We start from the raw sequence: 22,372 nt of genomic DNA, 5'->3' as shown, positions 1-22,372 counted from the left end.
TGTTTTACTTTTAAGTTTAATAACTTTTAATGTTTTTTCATCACCCTTAGGATAAATCCCAAATTTCTTAGCTTTTCAAAGACAGAGTGTTTTAAGATCTAGACTCTGTCAACCTTCCCAGTTTCATCTCAGGCCATCCCCCCCACCACACACACACCCATTTTCATATGATTATTGGCCACTTTGGCCGCTCTTATTTCCTCCTTAAATTGATCCCTACCACCACCACTACCACTAATTTGTCATTTGCCTTTTAATTTTAACTATAGAAACTGCTCAACATTTATGTAATAATATCTATCCATTTCCTCTCCTTATTTCTATGTTTTATACCTAGAAATTCCTTCCAAATACTGGGCTCAGTTAATTATTTCCTTAAAGTGCTTTTCTAAAAAAAGCTTATATTAGATGCTTAACTATTTAATCTATAAGGAACTGTAGGTAGTGAGCAGTTTACTTGTTTCCTCTCCCCCACTCACAAAATTGCCAATTTTCTCAATTCCATTTTTTTGAATACTTAATTTGTTACCGGTTTTTCATTTATTCAATACTATCTACTAACAATATAATAAAGTCTTATTGTTTGTAATTAATAAGTAACTAAGCATTATGCTAGGTTATTTTAAATTATCTTGATCATTTTATATTTTCATAAATATATAGGCTCTTATTAAATTTAGACTCATAGGGAAAAAAATCCTGAAAAAAATACTGCTATAGCAAATCACAGTGGAAATTAAGAGTGTCTGCACCAAAAATTTATTGAATTTTAATCTTCAACAACAGCTACATTTTAGAAAGCATCTTATTTAATGTAAACTAGTTTTCCCTTTCTGTCAGCTAATTAAAATGGGAGAGAAAATCAATAAACCAGGCACTAAGTGAATATTCTTCACTGAATGTATATCAATAGCAATCTTTACATCTCTGCCTTACTTCCATCTACTTTCAAGGGTTTATAGAGTACAAGCTTTAAAATCAGCAGTTGCTATACAACTTATAATGTGAAAAACATAAAGTATATTCTCACCTGCACTTCTGCTCCATTTCATCTTTTAATTGCATTTCATTATGCAACTGTTCTTCCAGCTTATAAATTGTTTTTTGCAAATTTTCCTGCTTTAATTAAAAACAACAAAAACTTATTCTACTAAGAATATTCATAGAGAATTTTAAAATAGCAAGTTTATATTACCATTTTATACCTGTTTACAAGGGAATTATCTGATCCAATCTTACCTTTTTCCTTTCTATCTGAAATTTTTATTATTAATTTAACAAACATTTTTTTCCAACACCTACTAATATGTCAGGTGCTGTGGTAGGCATTAGTAACACAAAAATTCAAAAGATTTGGTCCCCATTCTCATAAAGCTAATAGTTCGATAGTGGGGCACAGGGGAATAGGAGGGTGAAAAGAACCTACAATAACCCAAACATATACACAAAATATTATAATATAATGTGGTAGGTACTAATAAAATTATATATAAGGTGTACTGAAGAAGAGAAGAGGTCACATCTAATTCTGTCTTGAAGATGGAATGTTTGAGATGAGACCTATAAGAAGAGAGGTATTTACCAAGCAGAGGAAGTGAAAGAAGGAATGCATTTTAGCTAAAATGAATGAGTCCAAAAGTAGAGAGAAAGAAAATGATTGGAAAATGGGAAGAAATCAAGTCTAGGCAGAGCAAAGAACATAACAGGGAGAACGAATCACATAAAATCTGAAAGGGCAAGTGGGACCATGATCCTTGTGTGCAGAAAAGGAGTTGGGTACTTTAACCTATAAACACTTTAAAAGGGGAAATGACAGAGTATTGGCATTTTAGAAACATCACTTCGGTAATAAGGTGAATAGAGAGCAGAGAAATTCTAGGCAAAACAACCAATTAATAGACAGTTCAGGCAAAAAGAGTATATAGGTCTGATATAAGGCAGAAGCTGTAGAAATGAAGAGGAAATGGATAACTGTGTCAGTCAAAAGGCAGAATTTATAACCCAGCAACTGATTAGAAATAAGAACAGAGTAGCATTACAAAAGATGGGTGACACAAAAAGAACTGCTGGTGAGGGGATGGAGAGAGGAGAAGTGTGAGTTAGGCTTTGGCCTAGGTTGAAGTGTCTGAAAGATGTGCAGGAAGAGAAGTCCAGTCAGAGAGAGAGAAAAGAGTCGGGTATGGAGTTCAGAGGAGCAAGCCAGACACACATGAGATTAACTACAGAAAATGAGCAGAGAGCCAAGATCAGAACTATCTTGAGAAACATTTAATAATTATGGGGTTGGGGGGAGAGAGAAGGGGAGGAGATCCTGCAAAGGAGACTGAAAATAAAATCCAGAGGTAGAAAGAGAAAAAGAAGGAAATAATGAGAACATGAAAGTTCTTAAAGTTCCAAGGAGGAAGGACTGGTCAGTGTCAAATGCAGCAAAAAAGAAAAATAAGATACAGAATGAAAAATATTCATCATATTTGGCAACTGCAAAGTTGTTCACTAGCATCTCTGCTAGAAGGCTTTCAGGGAAGAGTTGAAAATTAAATTAGTTGATTTTTGTACTTAGTTCTAGGTTAACAGAAATAGTAGGCACACAAGCATTTTCTTCTTCCCCTGTGATCTTAACCAGAGCAAAAGATAAAAAGCCACTGACAGAAACTTATGGCAGTCACCATTGAACAAGATCAGCCCAAAGAAAACAGGATTCCACTGAATTATTTTTTAAGTCCTAATGTACCTCTAAACTTACAGATAAGTAATACAGTGAGAGTGGGGTTATAGTAGCTCCTTATTGTCACCATCTCCAGGTCAAATGTGCTTTAATTTTGAAGATTTCTGAGCCCCTATTAGCTATATAATTTGGCAAATAGCTCTACTGGGATGAGAATTTAAAAGAGAAAAATGGTCATAACAGCTAACCAGTACTCGCATAGTTCATTCCCCTTTTTCTCACCTTCCCTTCCCACCATATGTTCTCTCACATTTAAGAGTAAATATACGAAGGAGAAAGAAGAATTCTGTCAGCTTTTAAAAATAATTGCTGCCTACACCTCATCTCAGTTACAAATATGGAGGCTATAGAACACAAAGAGCTCAAAGAATGCTCTAAGGATGACCAGATAATTATTTCTGGTATATTTAAGAAAAGTCCTGGTTAATCCAAAAGGACCTTCTCAATGTAAGCAAATAAAAAATTTTAATCCTCTGTCTCACGAACATGAGCTATTCTAACAATAAAAAGAACTCATGTCTCTAATATTCACTTCCTACAGGAATTCACTTTTCAGTGGTCAAATTAGAAGATGCTCACTGTACTGGTTATTCTCCATTTGCCACCTCTCCCTTCCAGCCTTGAAGACCCATCCTCTGACCTTCTTTGCCTTCAAATTTACAGACTGCATTAACTGGGCTCTGTTGTCCTATGATTTTAAGCTTGGTTTCAGCATTCAGGAGACACCAGCCGGAAATCAGTTGGGAGAAATGAAACATCCGTTCTCCCCACACTCTTCTTGCCTTACCACGACTCTGGCAGTGTTCTATGTTCTACGCTCCTCTTTCATGAGTCTACGCGTTTTCTCTGAGCTGTGGTAACAAGATTTGTCTCTCCTTGTTCCTTCAGACTAAGGGCAATGGCTTCCCACTGCTGTCAATCAATGGCTGCTTTAGCTCCCTTTATTTATTGCTCCCCTTAATCCTACGCATAGCACCATTAATAGTCCCTTCATTAAACTCTCTTCACTTAATAAATAAACAAACAAAATGTGGTATATGCATATAACAGAATATATTAAGCCTTAAAAAGGAATGAAATTCTGATACATGCTACAACATGCCTGAGCCTTAAGGACATTAAGAAAAATAAGCCAATCACAAGAGTCAAATACTGTATGATTTCACTTACATGAGTTACCTAGAATAGTCAAATTCATAGAGACAGAAAGTAAGGATAATAGTTAATAGCGGTTGAAGGGAGAGTGGAATGCAGAGTTATGGGCACAAAGTTTTAGTCTGGGATGAAGAAAAAGTTCTGGAGATGATGGTGGTGACGACTGCACAACAACGTGAAGGTGCTTAATGTCACTGAACCGTACACATAAAAACGGTAAAATGGTAAATTTTGTGTTATGTAAATTTTAGCACACACACACACAAACTCTCATTTAAATCTTTTGAATGTACCATTTGTTTCCCTGTCAAGACTCTTACTGATACACTGATTTATCATAAATTCCTAATTCCAAAGATTAAAAAGACCACCTCTGTCAATCTGTGTAGCAATGTATAGTTTACTAACTGCCTCCACATATAACATCCCATTTGATATTCAGGCAAGAAATCAAACAGGAGAGGAAACAGTAGATAAAAAGTGCTATAAAAATTTAAGATCACTAACTACATATTCTGAAGCAATGCATGTTTACTTAGTATCATGCATACAAAATACATTATCCACAAAACAACTTTTAAAGTAATAACAATAAGAAAATACCTACCAAGCTTTTATCCACATTAGAGCTAGTTCTGTTTTCATTAGGATTTGCTGAAGATAAGTATCTAGGAAGAAAATAGTTTTTAAAAGAAAACAAAAAACTCTTTAATATCTAGTAACAACCAGTAACAAACACCATATGCCTATCTTTTGTACTTGCTCTGCTTTTAAAAATTGAGTGCAGGTTCTTAATTCTTTATTTTAGAAACATAACAGAAATGATACATATATTAAATAAAACCCCCAGTTAGGTCTGAAACAGCACTCTGTAATCATATACCTTAATATCCCTGCAGCAAAATATATGAATATTCATACCAAAGAGAATAAATAAAAACCATAAAATAGTCTCAACTTAGTTCAGATTAGGTTTTTGGCCATGAGAGCAGGTTATGGCAGGTTTTGCCACCAAACAAATCACTAAAAAACTTTTAGTTATTAAAGCTTTTGGATTTAGAATCAGGAATAAGGAATTGTTGACTTCTACAGACATGTGCACAATTCCTCCCCACTGCCCCCAGTTATCCTTCAGTCATGAATGATATTGCCGGGGAGTTCCCTGGCAGTCCAGTGGTTAGGATTCAGCACTTTCACTGCCGTGGCCCAGGTTCAATCCCTGGTCGGGGAACTGAGGTCCCATAAACTGCGCGGCATGGCCAAAAAAAAAAAAGAATGATATTGCTTTTCTGGGCAAAAAAGTTAAGAGTTTTTGTGTAAGTGGTTGAAATAACAGAACCAAAGTTCTGAAGATGTCCTGCTAATCTTCTGTGACTCTAAGCCTTGCAGAGTTTGTTAAATTCAATATAAAGTTAGAATTACATACAAATACAAGATATTAGTGATCTTTAGAGGTCTTCTTTAGACATCTTATCAGATTACCAAACAAATATAAACAGATCATATAAAAAATTTTTCTACACAATCAAATGTTAGGTAAAGGTAAGATACTTCTGCTACTTCCTTTACCATCCTATGACTGCCACTATTACTACATCTATTATCACCACTACAGTTACCACCTTGGTTAACCAGTAGAGCTCCCTCAAAAAGAGATCAAATAGCTACAGTATACTTCACAGCTATTATGGGGCAGTTGTTAACACACTAGAAATAATTAATTCATAGTGAAAAACAGAAGATAATCAAGTGTCCTTTAAGTACCATTAAACATATATAGCAGTGCTCTAAAAGAAACAGCAGGAAAATATGTCATTTCCCATGTTTTTCTTGGAAAATTATTCAGATCAACCACAGAATCAAATATTCAGGAGACAACAACAAGGGCTATGTAGCAGGTTTGTAGAGAAAAGGTCCCATATAACAAATGACAACTTCTAGATATAGTGCAATTTCATTCCATTGACTATAAAGTGCCTCAGAAATTCAGTGTGAGAGTCTGCATTATGTGATATAAATAAAAGCATACAGCAACACCAGTAGAATCTGAATTAGATAGATCAGACTACTTGATCTCTAATTTATCTTCTAAATATAATATGCTATATAAGTAAAGTTGATGTTTAGCCTTCTGCAAAGTTAGTAACATAAAGTTCTCTGAATACAGCCCTGGAAATGTAAGGATACCAATGTACACATCCATTCATTCTTCCACTTCTTTTTTTTCCTTTCAAGGTTCTTTTTCATATTATACTGTTGCTTTTATATAGAATCTGGTCATTTAGGTAAACTTTTTATGAAAGAGGTGTTAGATTATTAGGAATATAACTAAAAGTTTAAGGCTGTTTTTAAAATGTTTATAATTCAGCTATACTTCAACAGTAAAGATCTCTGTCCTTGTATGTTTGGATTTCAGAAGTAAGAATTTCAGAAGTCTTTAATTTCATGCAATTCAAAATTATACTTACATATTACAGTAAGGCTAATTAATATTTTGCTGATTCTTTCTTTATTAAGAGCAACCATACCTCCAACCAAACATGTAAGAAACAATTACTAAACAAGGTGGTGATATTTAAGAACAGACTACAACTTCTACTTTTAAGAAATTCAAAAATTAGTTTGGGATATGAAACACATGAATACAAGGAAAAATCATGGAACATAATCTAGTGTATGACAATGTATCAATAGTACAAAGAATATATATATATAATGCTTATTTAATTCAAGATTACCTTTGTGCAGAGAAAGTAATAACTTTTGTGCGGAAAAAGTAATTAACTGCTGAACTCTATTACAGAAAATCCAGAAACACTGGGGGGTGTTTATATCAACATGTTGAGTGTTTCAGAAACCAAGCCAGAGAATAACTGATAAAAATATAAAATTTAGGGACTTCCCTGGTGGTCCAGTGGGTAAGACTCCGTGCTCCCAATGCAGGGGGCTGGGGTTCGATCCCTGGTCAGGGAACTAGATCCCACATGCATGTCGCAACTAAGAATTCGCATGCCGCAACTAAGAAGCCTGCATGCCACAATGAAGATCCCACATGCTGCAACTAAGACCCAGTGTAGCCAAAATAAAAAAATTTTTTTAAATTAAAAAATTAAAAAAATATATATATAATTTTTTTAAAAAGAAAAAAAAAGAAAGGATGCTGCAGCAAACACACCACTTTGAAGGTTCTCTGTGTATTTCAATATAAAATAGCTCCAATATAATATTCATGGAGTATTAGGGAGGGAAGAAGGATTAAAATATTGCTCTTTTCTAGGGGTCAAAACTCAAGTACTACCTACTTGGTGATACAACAAAAGTATTCTAACATCTAAAGAACAAAATTATTGTCTTACAGTTGGATTATTGGAGAAATTTCATAAAGCAAGACTAAATTGAATTCCTGTTTTCTAAACTGAATTACCCTCTTATAAAAAGTTTTGACTAAAATGACAAGATGCTTCACTTTAAAAGGTTAGCTATAATAACTTCAAATTTAATCATTACTCCAAGCAATTCAAATATCTAATACCATTCTAATGGAGTATAATTTGATTAGAGATACATATTTTAAAATAAATTTATCAAGCAGATTTAACACACCCAGTTAATGGTGCATATAGTTCACTTTTATATATTGGTATGGTATTTTGTTTAGAGTTCTCTCGTGTAGTACTCGCCAACCTACATTGTACAACTTATCCATTTCCTCACTAGGATATGAGCATCTCAAGAGAAGATAATTATATCTTATTAATCCTTCTCCCTGCACCTTGGTGCTTAGTATATACCTGACAAAGAGTAGGTTGTCAAACATGTCTGTTGAATGAATGAATGAATGCCCAGCATATGAAAATAATGTTAAATGTTTAACTTGTATCTGAAGTCCATTAGAAAAGACTAAAACTAATATTAGCTCATACTAATGATAAAAGTAACTAACATTGAGTGCTTACTCCATGCAAAGCATTGTTCTAAGTGTTTTACTGTGTTTTGACTTACTTAACCCTTATAACAACCCTGAGATACGTATTGTTATTATTATCCCCGTCATCCCTATTTTTGAGGAAATGGAGGCATAAAAAAGATGAAAGTTATTTGCCCAAGGTCACAAGGTCTTACATGATGTAAAACATAATTCATTTAGTAGTTTTAGGGAGGAATCACTTAATTTTTGAAGAACTGAAAATTATAGGCCTTTCGTAACATCAATATAGTGATGATAATGCTAGAAAACTGTATGTTGTTCCAAAATGTATTATAAAAGCAGAACTCTTCGGATAACATGATTAACCAAAATATCAGTATTAAGAGAATCTCTTGACCTATTAATTGTTGTAACTTGAAGATATATAGGGTATCATTCAGCAAAGAATTTCTGAAAAACAATATCCTGAGCATGGATGAGTCTGAAAGATATTAAATATGAAATTGGAAATCTAATGCATTGTTGAAAAGTGGCATAATAATATATCTCTTTACACACCATTAAATCTACTTTAAATGTTCTTAAAGTGATTTTTAGATATCCCTAAGAAAATAACATGACTACAATAAAGTCAGTACCTACTCCAAATATCAATGTGTAGCATACTTACCTACGATTGCTATAATATGTAAATCCTACAAAGGGTAGTTGATTGCCAACAAAAGCTTTAGGTATAGGGAATGTTTCTTCATCTCCTTTATCTTCTTCCAAGTCATCAAAGTTACTTGTGTCAATGTCACTACTTAAATCAGGTACAACTGGCGCTACAGCTGAAAACAGAAACAAAACTGAAGCAATGATTCTGTACCAACTACTAATGACTTCCTACATACAAATAACTTGTGAACCACAAATTCCAAATGGGTTGAACCCCATTACAGTAAGCTTTATTAGGATTATTAATCAACAGGTATTGGTCATTAATTATGTAATTCGTGAACCAATTATCTTCAAAGTCACCTATAATTATCATCTATACCTCCAGTTTAATTTGAATATTACAAGTCAAGTATTATTAAGGTTTGTTTTAAAATACACTGTAGTATAAGATGTGCAAAAGCAGTTAGGACTACAGAAAAGACTTTTCAGAAACTATAGCATGACAAATCGTACTCAAAGTTGATTAGTTTCAAATGCAGTATTTTGCTCGTTAATCTGCTCTACAGCAAACTAGAAATCAAAGTTACTTCTTAGTGGTCCTGGGTATAATTAATAATTTGTTACTGAAATATTTTTACTCATCTAGAATCTAGATGATCAGTATTCCCCTCCCCCCAACTCAATATCTCTATAAGAGCAAAGTATTTTTTTTTAATTGAAGTTGATTTACAATACTGTGTTAGTTGCAGGTGTATAGCTAAGTGATTCAGTTATAAGTATGTGTATACACATATATATGTATATATACGTGTATTTTTGTTTTTTCAGATTCCTTTCCATTATAGGTTATTATAAAATACTGAATTGGAGCAAAGTATTTTGAATTATATTTTCAGACTAGTTACCTTCCCTGAATTAAGTGATTAAGGGACAACTCAGTGAACTATTTATGAAATGGCTATTGGGAAAAGAGAGCAGGGATATAAAACCTTAACACAGAATCTTCAAGAGTTTTAAACTTGATGGGGAGCAAGACCCACACATACTTAATAACATAAAACTGTATGTGGCAATGCAAATACTCATGACACAGAAGAAAATACCATATGACACTAGTACTAAAGCAATTATACTCCAATAAAGATGTTAAAAAAAAAAAAAAGAAACTAGTACTACAAATATCTTCTTTTGGAGCTTAAATACGCTATAGAAAGTACACCTAAACATAAATTTCAGGAAAAAAGTTTTTTAAAGATACAGGAGTATAATAAAACATCACTGAAATGTTATCATCAAAATATTCAATAATTATTTTTGATACAATCATCTCATGTTCCTTTAGAGAAAAAGATAAAGAAGAGTAAACAAACAAAAACTAACTGACCTGATTTTACAATCTTAATTTCTTATATAAAGGAATCACGGTTCTATTGAATCGTCTGGGTATTCCAGGCAAGAAATAACTATTGTTGTGCATCTCAGAAACAGTGAACTATCAGATAAATTTGGGAATGAAACAACACATTTAACCAAAAGAAGCTGTAGTACTAACAGCGAATGAGAAAAGAGCTTTTCCACCATTTTCTTTCCTTAATGGCCAAGAGAACTGCCCAACTAGATGATTCTAGCTTCCTGATCTTAATTGACTAATTTGTAAAATGAGGGGAAAAAAGGGTTGTCACTCCTTGTGAAGTACATGGTCTTGGCACAAATTTTACCTTAAAACAGTGGTTCTCAATCAGGGACAGTTTTGGCCCCTCGGGGGTATTCAGCAATGTCTGAATATGTCAGAAATGTCTGGGTACATTTTTTTGTTGTCATAACTGGGGAAGGGATGCTACTGACATCTGGTGGGTAGAGACCAGGGATACTGCTAATCATCCTACAATGTTCAGGACAACAGATACGAGAAAGATTTCTCTGGTCTAGTGTTGAAGGTGAGAAATCCTGCTTTAAAATTATCATATAAGATAGACTTTAAAAGGAAGCAGAGCAAGTTTTGGTGCATTTTCTCTTGCTGTTTCAGATGGACCTAGTCTTTTTATAGATGACATACCATCTTAGAGTAGTTTTAAAATGAGACAAGTATGGGATACAAGTATGGGAAATCCTGGGAGAATTATAAAAGTAATTATTTCTGCTTCTAAATTAAGATGTTTAGGCTTTACATAATACCATATAATCATGCCAGAACTAATAAATAAAGAAGGATAAATTTAGCTTTACTGAATTACCATCAATATATAGAGTGTTCCATTTATAAAAAATTTACCTTTCAATAAATAACTGGTAATATAGGAATCATGTTCCATAAAAAAGAATCCAACTGATGTCACCAAAAATGGCAGAAGAGGGAGCTCTAAGAAGCTGCCCTTCCATTGAAGTAACTAACCATTAAGCTCACAAAACTATCAGGAACAACTTTTTTGGAACTCTGAAATCTAAGAAAAAACTTACAACAAGCAAGGAAACGTTCAATGAAGAAAGAGGGTGCTAAATTGTGGCATTTAAGGAGATGTTTGTCACTGGCTGACTGCTGAGATAATGGAAAGGGGACTTAAATGAACACACACAAGGAATACAGACTTCATAAGAATAGTTCCAGAAAGTCACTAAACAAACGGATGACTGGAGCCCACAACAAGCTGTTGCTTGCAGACTCTACAAGGAAGGAATTCTGATTTCCAGAGTTACAACATTACAGTGTTCAATATGTCCAGTTCACAACAAAAAATTACAAAGCAGGTTAAAAAAAAAACAAAACAAAACAGGAGAAGTATGGCCCACTTACAGGGAATAAAGAAAACAACAGAAAACCTCACTGGGGAAACCCAGACATTGGTTTTACAAAACAAAGACTTTAAATGTCTTAAATGTGCTCAAACAGCTAAAGGAAACCAAGGACAAAGAACTAAAGGAAACCAGGAGTATGATACCTTAACAAATAGAATATATTAATAAAAAGACAGAAAAAAGAACCAAATGTAAATTCTGGCACTGAAACGTACAAAAGCTGAAACTAAAAATGTGCTAGAGAGGTTCAACAACAGATTTGAGCAGGCAGAAGAACCGGTGAACTCAAAGATAGGAAAACTGAAATTATCAAGTATGAGGAACAGAAAGAAGAAGTGAATGGAACCTAAGGGGCTTCTGGGACACCATAAAGTAGACCAACATACACATTACAGGAGTCCCAGGAAAGGAGAGAAAGGGGCAGAAAGAATATTTAAAGAAATAATCGCTGAAAATGACCAAATTTAATGTAATATATATATCTATACATCCAAGAAGCTCAATGAACTCCAAGTAAGAACTCAGATCCACACCAGGACACATTATAGTAAACTTTCAAAAGACAAAGACAGAGAGAATATTGAAAGCAACAACAGAGAAGCAACTCATCACATACAAGGGATCCTCAATAAGATTAACAGCCAATTTCTAAGCAGAAACCTTTAAGGCCAGAATGTAGTGGAATGACATTTAAAGTGCTGAGGGAATTCCCTGGCAGTCCAGTGGTTAAGGTTTCATGCTTCCACTGCAGGGGGCATGGGTTCAATCCCTGGTCGGGGAACTAGGATCCTGCATACTGTGCAGCGCAGCCAAAAAAAAATAGTAATAAAGTGCTGAAAGAAAACAACTCTCAACTAAGAATTCTATAACTGGCAAAATTATTCTTCAAAAGGGAAGAAGAAATTAAGAGATCCCCAGGTAAAGAAAAGCTGAGAGTTTGCTACTAGTAAACCTGTCCTATTAGAAATGTTTTTAAAGGGAGTCTTCCAGGTTGAAATGAAAGGATACTAGACACTATCTTGAAGCCTTATGAAGAAATAAAGAACACTGGTAAAGATAACTACATAGGTAAATGTAAAACCCAACTTCATTGTAATTTTGTTTTGTAACTCTACTCTTTCCCACATATGATTTAAAAGACAAATGCACAAAACTATTATAAATCTATGTTAATAAGCACACAATATATAAAGATGTAATTTGTGACAATAACAACTAAAGGGAGGGAATGGATGTGTATAGGAGCAGTTTTTATTGCTACTGACAGTAAACTGTATCAGTTCAACCTAGATTGTATCAAGTTAGGGTGTTAAATGTAATGGCCAGCGTAGTCACTATAAGAAAATGACTAAATAATATGCAAAAAAAGAAATGAAGGGGGAATCAAAATAGTAAACCAGAAAAGGTAATCTATTAAACAAAAGAAGGCAATAATATAAGAATTGAGGAACAAAAAGAAAAAATAAGACACAGAAAACAAATTGGAAAATGACAGAAGTCTTTCTGTACAGTATTTACTTTACATTTAAATGAATTAAACTCACTGATTAAAAGGTAGAGATTGGAAAAATGGATTAAAAATTGATCCAATTAGATCCACAGACATAAATAGGTTAAAAGAAAAGGATGGAAAAAGATATTCTACAGATAAAAGAGCTGAGGTAGCTATACTAACACCAGACAAAACAGACTTTAAGTCAAAAATGGTTAAAACAAAGACACTGTATACATATATTTTTACTGAAGTATAGTTGACTTACAATGCTGTGTTAGTTTCAGGTGTACAGCAAAGTGATTCAGTTTTATATATATATATATATTCATATTCTTTTTCAGATTCTTTTCTATTATAGGTTATTACAAAATATTGAGTATATAGTTCCCTGTGCTATACAGTAGGTCCTTGTTGGTTATCTATTTTATATACAGTAGTGTATATATGTTAATCCCAAACTCCTACTTTATCCCTCCCCCATCTTTCCCCTTTGGTAACCATAAGTTTGTTTTCTATGTCTGTGGGTTTATTTCTGTTTTGTATATATGTTCATTTGTATCATTTTTAATTTTTAGATTCTACATACAAGCAATATCATATATTTGTCTTTGTCTGGCTTGCTTCACTTAGTATGATAATCTCTAGGTCCATCCATGTTGCTGCAAAAGAAATTATTTCATTCTTTTTTTATGGCTGAGTAATATTCCATTGTATATATACACCACATCTTTATCCATTCATCTGTTGATGGACACTTAGGTTGCTTCCATGCCTTGGCTACTGTAAATAGTGCTACAATGAACACTGGGGTGCATGTATCTTTTTGAATTAGAGTTTTCCCTGGATATATGCCCAGGAGTGGGATTGCTGGGATCATATGGTAGCTCTATTTTTAGTGTTTTAAGGAACCTCCATACTGTTCTTCATAGTGGCTGCACCAATTTACATTCCCATCAACAGTGTAGGAGGGTTCCTTTTTCTCCACACCCTCTCCAGCATTTGTTATTTGTAGACTTTTTTGACAACAGCCATTCTGACCAGTGTGAGGTGAAGACATTGCATACTGATGATATTGATAAAAGGGTCAATTCATCAAGAAGATACAACAATGATAAACATATATGCATATAACAACACAGCTCCAAATATATATATATTTATATATATATATATATATGACATGAAAGAACAGTTCTAATAGAGTCCTCAATAATCCACTTTCAATAGTGGACAAAAAGTCTAAACAGAAGATGAATAAGAAAATAGAGGGGCTTCCCTGGTGGCGCAGTGGTTGAGAATCTGCCTACCAATGCAGGGGACACGGGTTCGAGCCCTGGTCTCGGAAGATCCCACATGCCGTGGAGCAACTGGGCCCGTGAGCCACAATTACTGAGCCTGAGCGTCTGGAGCCTGTGCTCCGCAACAAGAGAGGCCGCGATAGTGAGAGGCCTGCGCACCACGATGAAGAGTGGCCCCCGCTTGCCACAACTAGAGAAAGCCCTCGCACAGAAGCGAAGACCCAACACAGCCATAAATAAATAAATAAACAAATACTTTAAAAAAAAAAAAGAAAAGAAAATAGAGGACTTGAATAACACCATAAACCAAATAGATGTAACAGATATACTAAGCATAATCCAAGACCAACAGCAGAATACACATTTTTCTCAAGTGCACATGGGACTTCTCCAGGACAGACTATATGCTAGTTCAAAAGACAACTTAACACATTTAAAGAGACTGAAATTCTACAAAGTATTTTCTCCAACCACAACGGAATGAAACAAGAAGTCAATAATAGAAGGAAAATTAGAAGTTTCACAAGTATGTGGAAAATTAAACAATGTTCTCTTAAACAATGAGTCACGGAAGAAATCAAAAAAGAGACTAGAGAAAATGCTCTGAGATGAAAGAAAATGAAAACAACATACCAAAACTCATGGGATTCAGTGAAAGCAGTACTTAGGGGAAAACTTTAGTTGTAAATGCCTATATTATAAAAAAAGAAAGATGTCAATTCAACAACCCAGACTGACATCCTAAGAAACTAGAAAAAGAAAAGCAAACCAAGCCCAAAGCTAGAGGAAGGAAAGAAACAATAAAGATTAAAATTCAGGTAACCAAAATATATAATAGAAAATACATAGTGAAAATTAACAAATAATTGGTTCTTTAAAAAGATCAATCAAATTGGCAAATCTTTTACTAAACCAAGAAAAAAAGAGAAGACACACGAATAACTAAAATCAGAAATGAAAGTGGGGACATAACTACCAACCTTCTACAAATAAAAAGGACAAAACTAAAAACTATGAACAATTGTACACCAACATACTAGATAACCTAGATGAAATGACAAATTCCTAGAAACACACAAACTATCAAAACTTATTTGAAAAAGAAAATTTGAATAAACCTACAGTAAGAGATTTAATCAGTAATAAAAAATGTCCCAACAAAGAAAAAAGATGATTTCACAACTGAATTCTACCAAACATATAAAGAAGAATTAATGCCAATCCTCACAATCTTCCAAAAAACAGAAGAGGATAAAACATTTCCTAATTCATCCCATGAGGCCAGAATTACTCTGACACCAAAGCCAACCAAAACACCACAAGAAAAAAAAAAACACAAACCAATATCCCCAGATGCAAAAATCTTCAACAAAATACTAGCAAATTGAATGTAGCAGCATATTAAAAGGGTTATAAACTATGATCAAATGGGATATATTCCAGGGTGGCTCACCGCATGAAAGTCAATCAGTGTAATACATCACATAAATAGAATGAAGGAAAAAACTCCACATGATCATTTCAAATAACACAGAAATGGCGTTTTACAAAATCCAACACCCTTTCATGATAAAAACAATCAGTCAACAAGGCACAGAAGAGAACTTCCTCAACATAATAAAGGGCATTAATGAAAAACCCATAGCCAACATCATACACAATGGGGAAAGACTGAAAGCTTTCCCCCTATGATCAGGAACAAGACAAGGAAGGATGCCCAATTTCACTACTGCTATTCAACAATGTCCCGGAAGTTATAATCAGAGCAAATAGGCAAGAAAATAAAATAAAAGGCAGCCAAATTGGAAACACATTCAACATAACTGTTACAAAAATTCCACTGTCCTTTTTTGTAGGAATGGAAAAACCCATTCTAAAGTTCATATGGAATCTCAAGGGATCCCAAATACAGGCATAAATTGGAGATATTGTGAGTTCAGTTCCAGACCACAGCAAAAAAGAAAATAGAGCAATAAAGCAAGTCAAACCAATTTTTTGGCTTCCCAGTGTGTAAAAATGTTAACACTATACTGTAGTCTATTAAGTGTGCAATAGCATTATGTTTTTTTAAAATATTAAAACTAAAACCTTAATTTAAAATTAAGACCTTAATTTTATTGCTAAAAAATGCTAACCATCATATGACCACACAGGGTTGCCACAAACCTTCAATTTACAAAAAACTGCAATATCTGTAAAAGCACAATAAAGTGAGGTATGCCTGTAATCAAAACAATCTTGAAAAAGAAGAACAAAGTTAGAAGAGTCACACTTGCTTATTTCAAAGCCTACTACAAAGCTACCACAATCAAAACAGTGGCATAAAGACAGACATATATAGATCAATGGAATAGAATAGAGAGCTCAGAGATAAACCCTTATATTTATATGGTCAAATGTTTTTTGGCAAGGGTACCAAGACCATTTAAGGAAAAAAGGACAGTCTTTTCAACAAATGGTGCTGGGAAAACTGGATAACTACAAGCAAAAGAATGAAGTTGGACTCTTATCTTACACTATATACAAAAATTAACTCAAAAGAATGGAAAGCAATGACTCCAACAGACATTTGTATATCAATGACCAGAGAAGCATTACTCACAATAGTTAAAAGGACAAGCATTCTGAGTGTCAGTCAATAGATGAATGGATTAAAAAAAAAGTGGTATATACATACATGGAATATTATTCAGCCTTAAAATGGAATGAAATTCTGATGCATGCTATGACATGGATGAACCCTGAAGACATGCTAAGTGAAATGTCAATCTCAAAAAGACAAAGATTGTGTGAATCTACTTATTTGAGGTAGCCAGAACAGTCAAATTCATAGAGAAAAAAAGTAGAATAGTGGTTACTGGGGGGTTGGGGTAAGGGGAGAATGGAAACTTATGGTTCAATGTGTTACAGAGATTTAATTTGGGGTGATGAAAAGTTCTGGAGATGGATGGTGGTGTGATTACACAGCAATCTGAAGGTGCTTAATGCTACTGAACTGTGCACTTAAAAACGATTAAAATGGTAAATTTAATGATATATATCCTTTATGAAAATAAAGAGATAATCTTTCTTAAAGTTTATTTGTTAAAAAAGTACCCAATATAATGCTGAGGAAGTCTAAACTCCTAAGCCCCTAAAACTGGCTAGCTCCTAAATTCTTTATCCATGAAGCCTACACTGATGATCTCTCTCACGAGAATGTAAAATTCTAAGAGAGGACACCAGACTCAGTTGAACCACAGAAACTAAACTAGTATATATGTGCATACAATTAATTGTGTTTGTTTTTAACTAAACTGAAAACTCACCACATGATCTGACAGTTACCACTGTTACCATCTTAAGTGTCACCCATCAGCTGAAGGTGGATTAAGTAATGGTAATATCTTAGCTGAAGAGAGATCATGAATGGCAAAGTGTTTTACAAGTAACCACATATTATATTTAACACAGCATTATTAATAATGTTATTATATGTAATAATTGTTATCATTTTGTTTTTCCTAAAATTTAACTGCCAACAAGTGTCAATTCTCTACGTTTCTAGTCTGTATAATACTGAATAGTGGAAATCTTTAAATGGTACATGGTATTTCACAAGATCAAAGATGCTAGAGTCAAAGAGACTTAACCTGAGTCCTGACATTGTCATTTGCTAGCAGTATGACCTATAGCAAGCTATTTAGGTCTTTTCATTTCTTTTATCTTTAATCGCCTGTCATTTCTTTAATTCTATCCCAAATGTGTGGAAAAAGTAATTTTACAATCTTAATACTTTGTATCTCTAAATTAAGAGTGAATAAGATCAGGAAGCTCATGGAAATTCTGCCAAAAAAATCAAGCTATTTTGTACCCTGCTCCCACACAGCCAAGGAACAGATGGTGAAGATTGCCATTATAATTTGCAGACATGTAAGTGGTAAAACTACCAAAAGAACTATTATTTGCAAAACAGTAAGAAATTTTGCCAAAGAAAATTGGAGAGGCAAAAAAAATTAAAAAGAATTATAACTGTTACATAATTTTTAAAAACTTGGTAGGTCAGAGAGGTCAGTTCAGAATAAAAGTATTCTTGGTATTTTAGGGGTGGGAAGTAAAGAAGGGTAGGAAGAGGGAAAGGGAAGAAGAGAACAATAAGTTCTATAGACTTTGATTTTTCTTTCTTTTTTTACAGTAAGCACAAAATAGGAGCTATCAGGATTAGAAAAAGTTCTCGAAATTTTAAGTACGTTAACTCTAAGTAGACTGTAGCAAAACCATAGATAACAATATAGATCTTAAAAAGATACAGAAATGATAACAATACTACTAATAAAACTACCTATTTATAGAAATTCTTTAAATATAAAGTTCATTTGACTTAAATCAATGACATAATTCATTTTACTTACATTTTCCATAAACATAAACAGTTATATTAAGGAGGTATAACAATATCAAAAATGCCACTGATTTGGATGCCACAGTTCCACTAGACTATGAGCTCCACAAGGTAAAGAACTTTTGCTGGTTTGTTTTCCTAATGTCTGAAATAGAGTATTGCTCAGTATATAGTAGGTGTTCAATAATGTTTGCTGACTAGGTTGCCTCCTCTCCTAATTAATATCAATTTTCAATACACATATGTCTTCCCTACATTTTTAGAATGATTTATCGTATGGTTATTCTGTAGTTGTTTATGCATTGCTTTATTCTGAAAAAAGAAGCGACAGAAAACATACTCGGTATTTTCTTGAGTCCTCTTTTAAATTTTCCTCAATTTACAATCATATCTGTATGTTTTCAGCCTTCTGAAACTTTACTAAAAGCATAACTCGAATAAAAACATAATTTTTCAATGCAAACATTCATCATCTCACTCTACTCATCTCTGTCTTGCAACAGTTTCTCTTGAAATGTGAAGACAATAATCATGTCACATTTACTTATGAGGAAGAGGAAGTTTCTTATTTTCCAGTGTATAACTAACTGTTAATAAATTCTCCCAAGGTGAGGCTGCTCCTGTAGCTTTTCCAGATAGCAGGTCATTCAGTGTCATTCTCTGTAGCAGTGTAATTTCTTAATTTCCAGAATTTCTTATTTCCCCTTTTCCCTTCTTAGTCAATTTTATAGCTTAGTAGAATGTATGTACTGTACCTGAAGGCCATATAACGGTTTCTTTTAAAATATTTAATAAGGGGCTTCCCTGGTGGCGCAGTGGTTGAGAATCTGCCTGCCAATGCAGGGGACACGGGTTCGAGCCCTGGTCTGGGAAGATCCCACATGCCGCGGAGCAACTAGGCCCGTGAGCCACAATTACTGAGCCTGCGCATCTGGAGCCTGTGCTCCGCAACAAGAGAGGCCGCGATAGTGAGAGGCCCGTGCATCGCGATGAAGAGTGGCCCCCGCTTGCCGCAACTGGAGAAAGCCCTCGCACAGAAACAAAGACCCAACACAGCCATAAATAAATAAATAAATAAATAAATAAATAAATAAATAAAATATTTAACGAGGATACTTCACTAATATAGGCAAAGCTACATGATCTATTTCTTCAAAATTAGAAAGATTTTTCTCCCCTGAAGGAATCATCTCATGCAATCTCAACTAGATAGGCAGATCTTAAGAGGAATACCTAATTTGTATCTGTTTCTAAAGCAGCTGAGTTCATTTTATTATGATCATTGCTGTTGCTACAGCAGGAAGTTAGGGGCTGGTATACACTATCCTTTCTCTGCTAAGTGAAAAGGGAAACAATTCCTGACACTTCAGCAAGGGAAAGATGAATTCTTGGCCTCCCAAATACACAAAGATGGTGGGAACCTTTGGTGCCATTATGACTTTGATTCGGCTACGTTAAGCAAAGTTTTCTGTGAATCACTGTAATTTTAACTCTTTTTAAAATAGGGAATATTCTAAACTGACTAAAAATTAACTTTTTGCACACTACAAATTTTTATTTCTGGATTTCAAGCTGCAAGTCTGATGGAATCAAGCATACCATAATTTCTTATATCCTCACACAAATTAAACTGCGATAGAACCTCCTTATATTTTAGGTTTTAGTAAAAACAGAAGAATAACTTTTTTTTTCACAAGAAATATTACCTCTTAATTATTGACTTCCTCTACAAAGAGATACTAAAGTCTAAACAGACAGCAATTCAACAAAGATCAAATATCACATTATGCCTGCTGAGCCCAACTCCATTACATGTGCATAATACTTCATCTTGATATATTGAATGGGACATCAGAGAAGGAGCAGTATAATTTTCCTAACATTATCAAATATTCTCTCTTTAACTAGGTTAGGACAATACTTACATAGTATTTGTATACTCTGGATTTTCATCAGATATATACGTATGTTAGGAACGCAGTTCCAACAGACTATTTACCACAACTACTTTCAAATAGTCACTGTAATGTGCAAGAGAAAATAACTTACTGTCTCGGAGTGTTTCCCAAGCCCACTGATCATTTTTGAAGAAGAGATGTCGTTTGATTTCTTCTACACCATTCCGCCCTAATCTCACCTCTCTGAATAGAAAGAGAAGGAGAAAAGTCATTAATCATTTAAGATATTATTATTGATACTATAACCTGTTCATATTTATTTGTGGGCATAATGCTAAATCTCTGCAGGATGTTAAATACAATTTTATGTCACCTTGAAATTATATTGTCAGCATAATTTTGAGCTTACATAAAAAATAAGTTGAAGACTGGGAATATTAAAGAATTTTTTCTAAAGAAAAAATACACACAAAACACAGATTTATTGATACTCCATGGCTTTTCTACTGACAACAAATATCCATCACCTTGCTTCATTAGCATAATGAATTTTCTTGATAGGTTTTTTAATAGTGGTAAAGTTAATACATTTTTTGAACTAACAACTTCACACCAGGAGCTAACAAAAACTCCAAAAGATGTTTTAAATATAAAATTTCCATTTTATTCTCTATTAAATATTTCTGACCAACCAACCAAAAACCAATGACAACTAATTCTTGACCCTACAACAAAACTGAGAGCTTTAATGGGACAAGCTACTGATCCTTGGTCTCTTCAATAGGCATAGAAAAAAAGCATTTTAAAATGTGCTGTTAGCTGAGTTGCTAAGGGGAACTTGGCACCTTTTGTTTTAGTAGAGTACTTATAAACAACAAAAATCCCAATTTTTTTCATGAGTTGAAAGATAAACTGCTTTAATCAAAGAGGAAATCAAAAATACCTAAAAACAAATGACAATGAAAACACGACAACCCAAAACCTATGGGATGCAGTAAAAGCAATTCTAAGAGGGAATTTTCTAGCAATACAATCCTACCTCAAGAAACAAAAAACACCTCAGATAAACAACCTAACCTTAAACCTAAAGGAATCAGAGAAAGAAGAACAAAAAAACCTCAAAGTTAGCAGAAGGAAAGAAATCATAAAGATCAGATCAGAAATAAATGAAAAAGAAATGAAGGAAACAGTAGCAAAGATCAATAAAACTAAAAGCTGGTTCTTTGAGAAGATAAACAAAATTGATAAACCATTAACCAGACTCATCAAGAAAAAAAGGGAGAAGACTAAAATCAATAGAATTAGAAATGAAAAAGGAGAAGTAACAACTGACACTGCAGAAATACAAATGATCATGAGAGATTATGACAAGCAAATATATGACAAGAAGATGGACAACCTAGGAAGAAATGGACAAATTCTTAGAAAAGCACAATCTTCCGAGGCTGAACCAGGAAGAAATAGAGAATATAAACAGACCAATCACAAGCACTGAAAATTGAAACTGTGATTAAAAATCTTCCAACAAACAAAAGCCCAGGACAAGATGGCTTCACAGGAGAATTCTATTAAACATTTAGAGAAGAGCTAACACCTATCCTTCTCAAACTCTTCCAAAATATAGCAAAGGGAGGAACACTCCCAAACCATCACCTTGATACCAAAACCAGACAAAGATGTTACAAAAAAAAAAAACTACCAGCCAATATCACTAATGAACATAGATGCAAAAATCCTCAACAAAATACTAGCAAACAGAATCCAACAGCACATTAAAAGGATCATACACCATGATCAAGTGGGGTTTATCCCAGGAATGCAAGGATTCTTCAATATACGCAAACCAGTCAATGTGATAATCCTATTTACAAATTGAAGGAGAAAAACCATATGATCATCTCAATAGATGCAGAAAAAGCTTTTGACAAAATTCAACACCCATTTATGATAAAAACCAGCCAGAAAGTAGGCACAGAGGGAACTTACCTCAACATAATAAAGGCCATATATGACAAACCCACAGCCAACATCATTCTCAG

General features: G+C 33.8%; 1 protein-coding gene across 1 annotated transcript in view; it reads right to left on the bottom strand.

Annotated features, from left to right (window-relative positions):
• Positions 1–22,372, bottom strand: part of ROCK1 (Rho associated coiled-coil containing protein kinase 1) — a 143,893-nt gene that overhangs the window by 51,782 nt on the left and 69,739 nt on the right. The window contains 4 exon segments of the mRNA XM_082418593.1: positions 1,031–1,119; positions 4,488–4,548; positions 8,479–8,638; positions 20,485–20,576. Of these exon segments, the coding sequence (XP_082274719.1) occupies positions 1,031–1,119; positions 4,488–4,548; positions 8,479–8,638; positions 20,485–20,576 (402 nt within the window).

This window comes from Balaenoptera physalus (assembly GCF_965194825.1).
Source record: "Balaenoptera physalus genome assembly, chromosome: 12".
In the NCBI taxonomy this organism is placed as follows: domain Eukaryota; kingdom Metazoa; phylum Chordata; class Mammalia; order Artiodactyla; family Balaenopteridae; genus Balaenoptera; species Balaenoptera physalus.
Note: the sequence above shows the minus strand (reverse complement) of the source record. Positions and strands in the feature narration are given on the sequence as shown.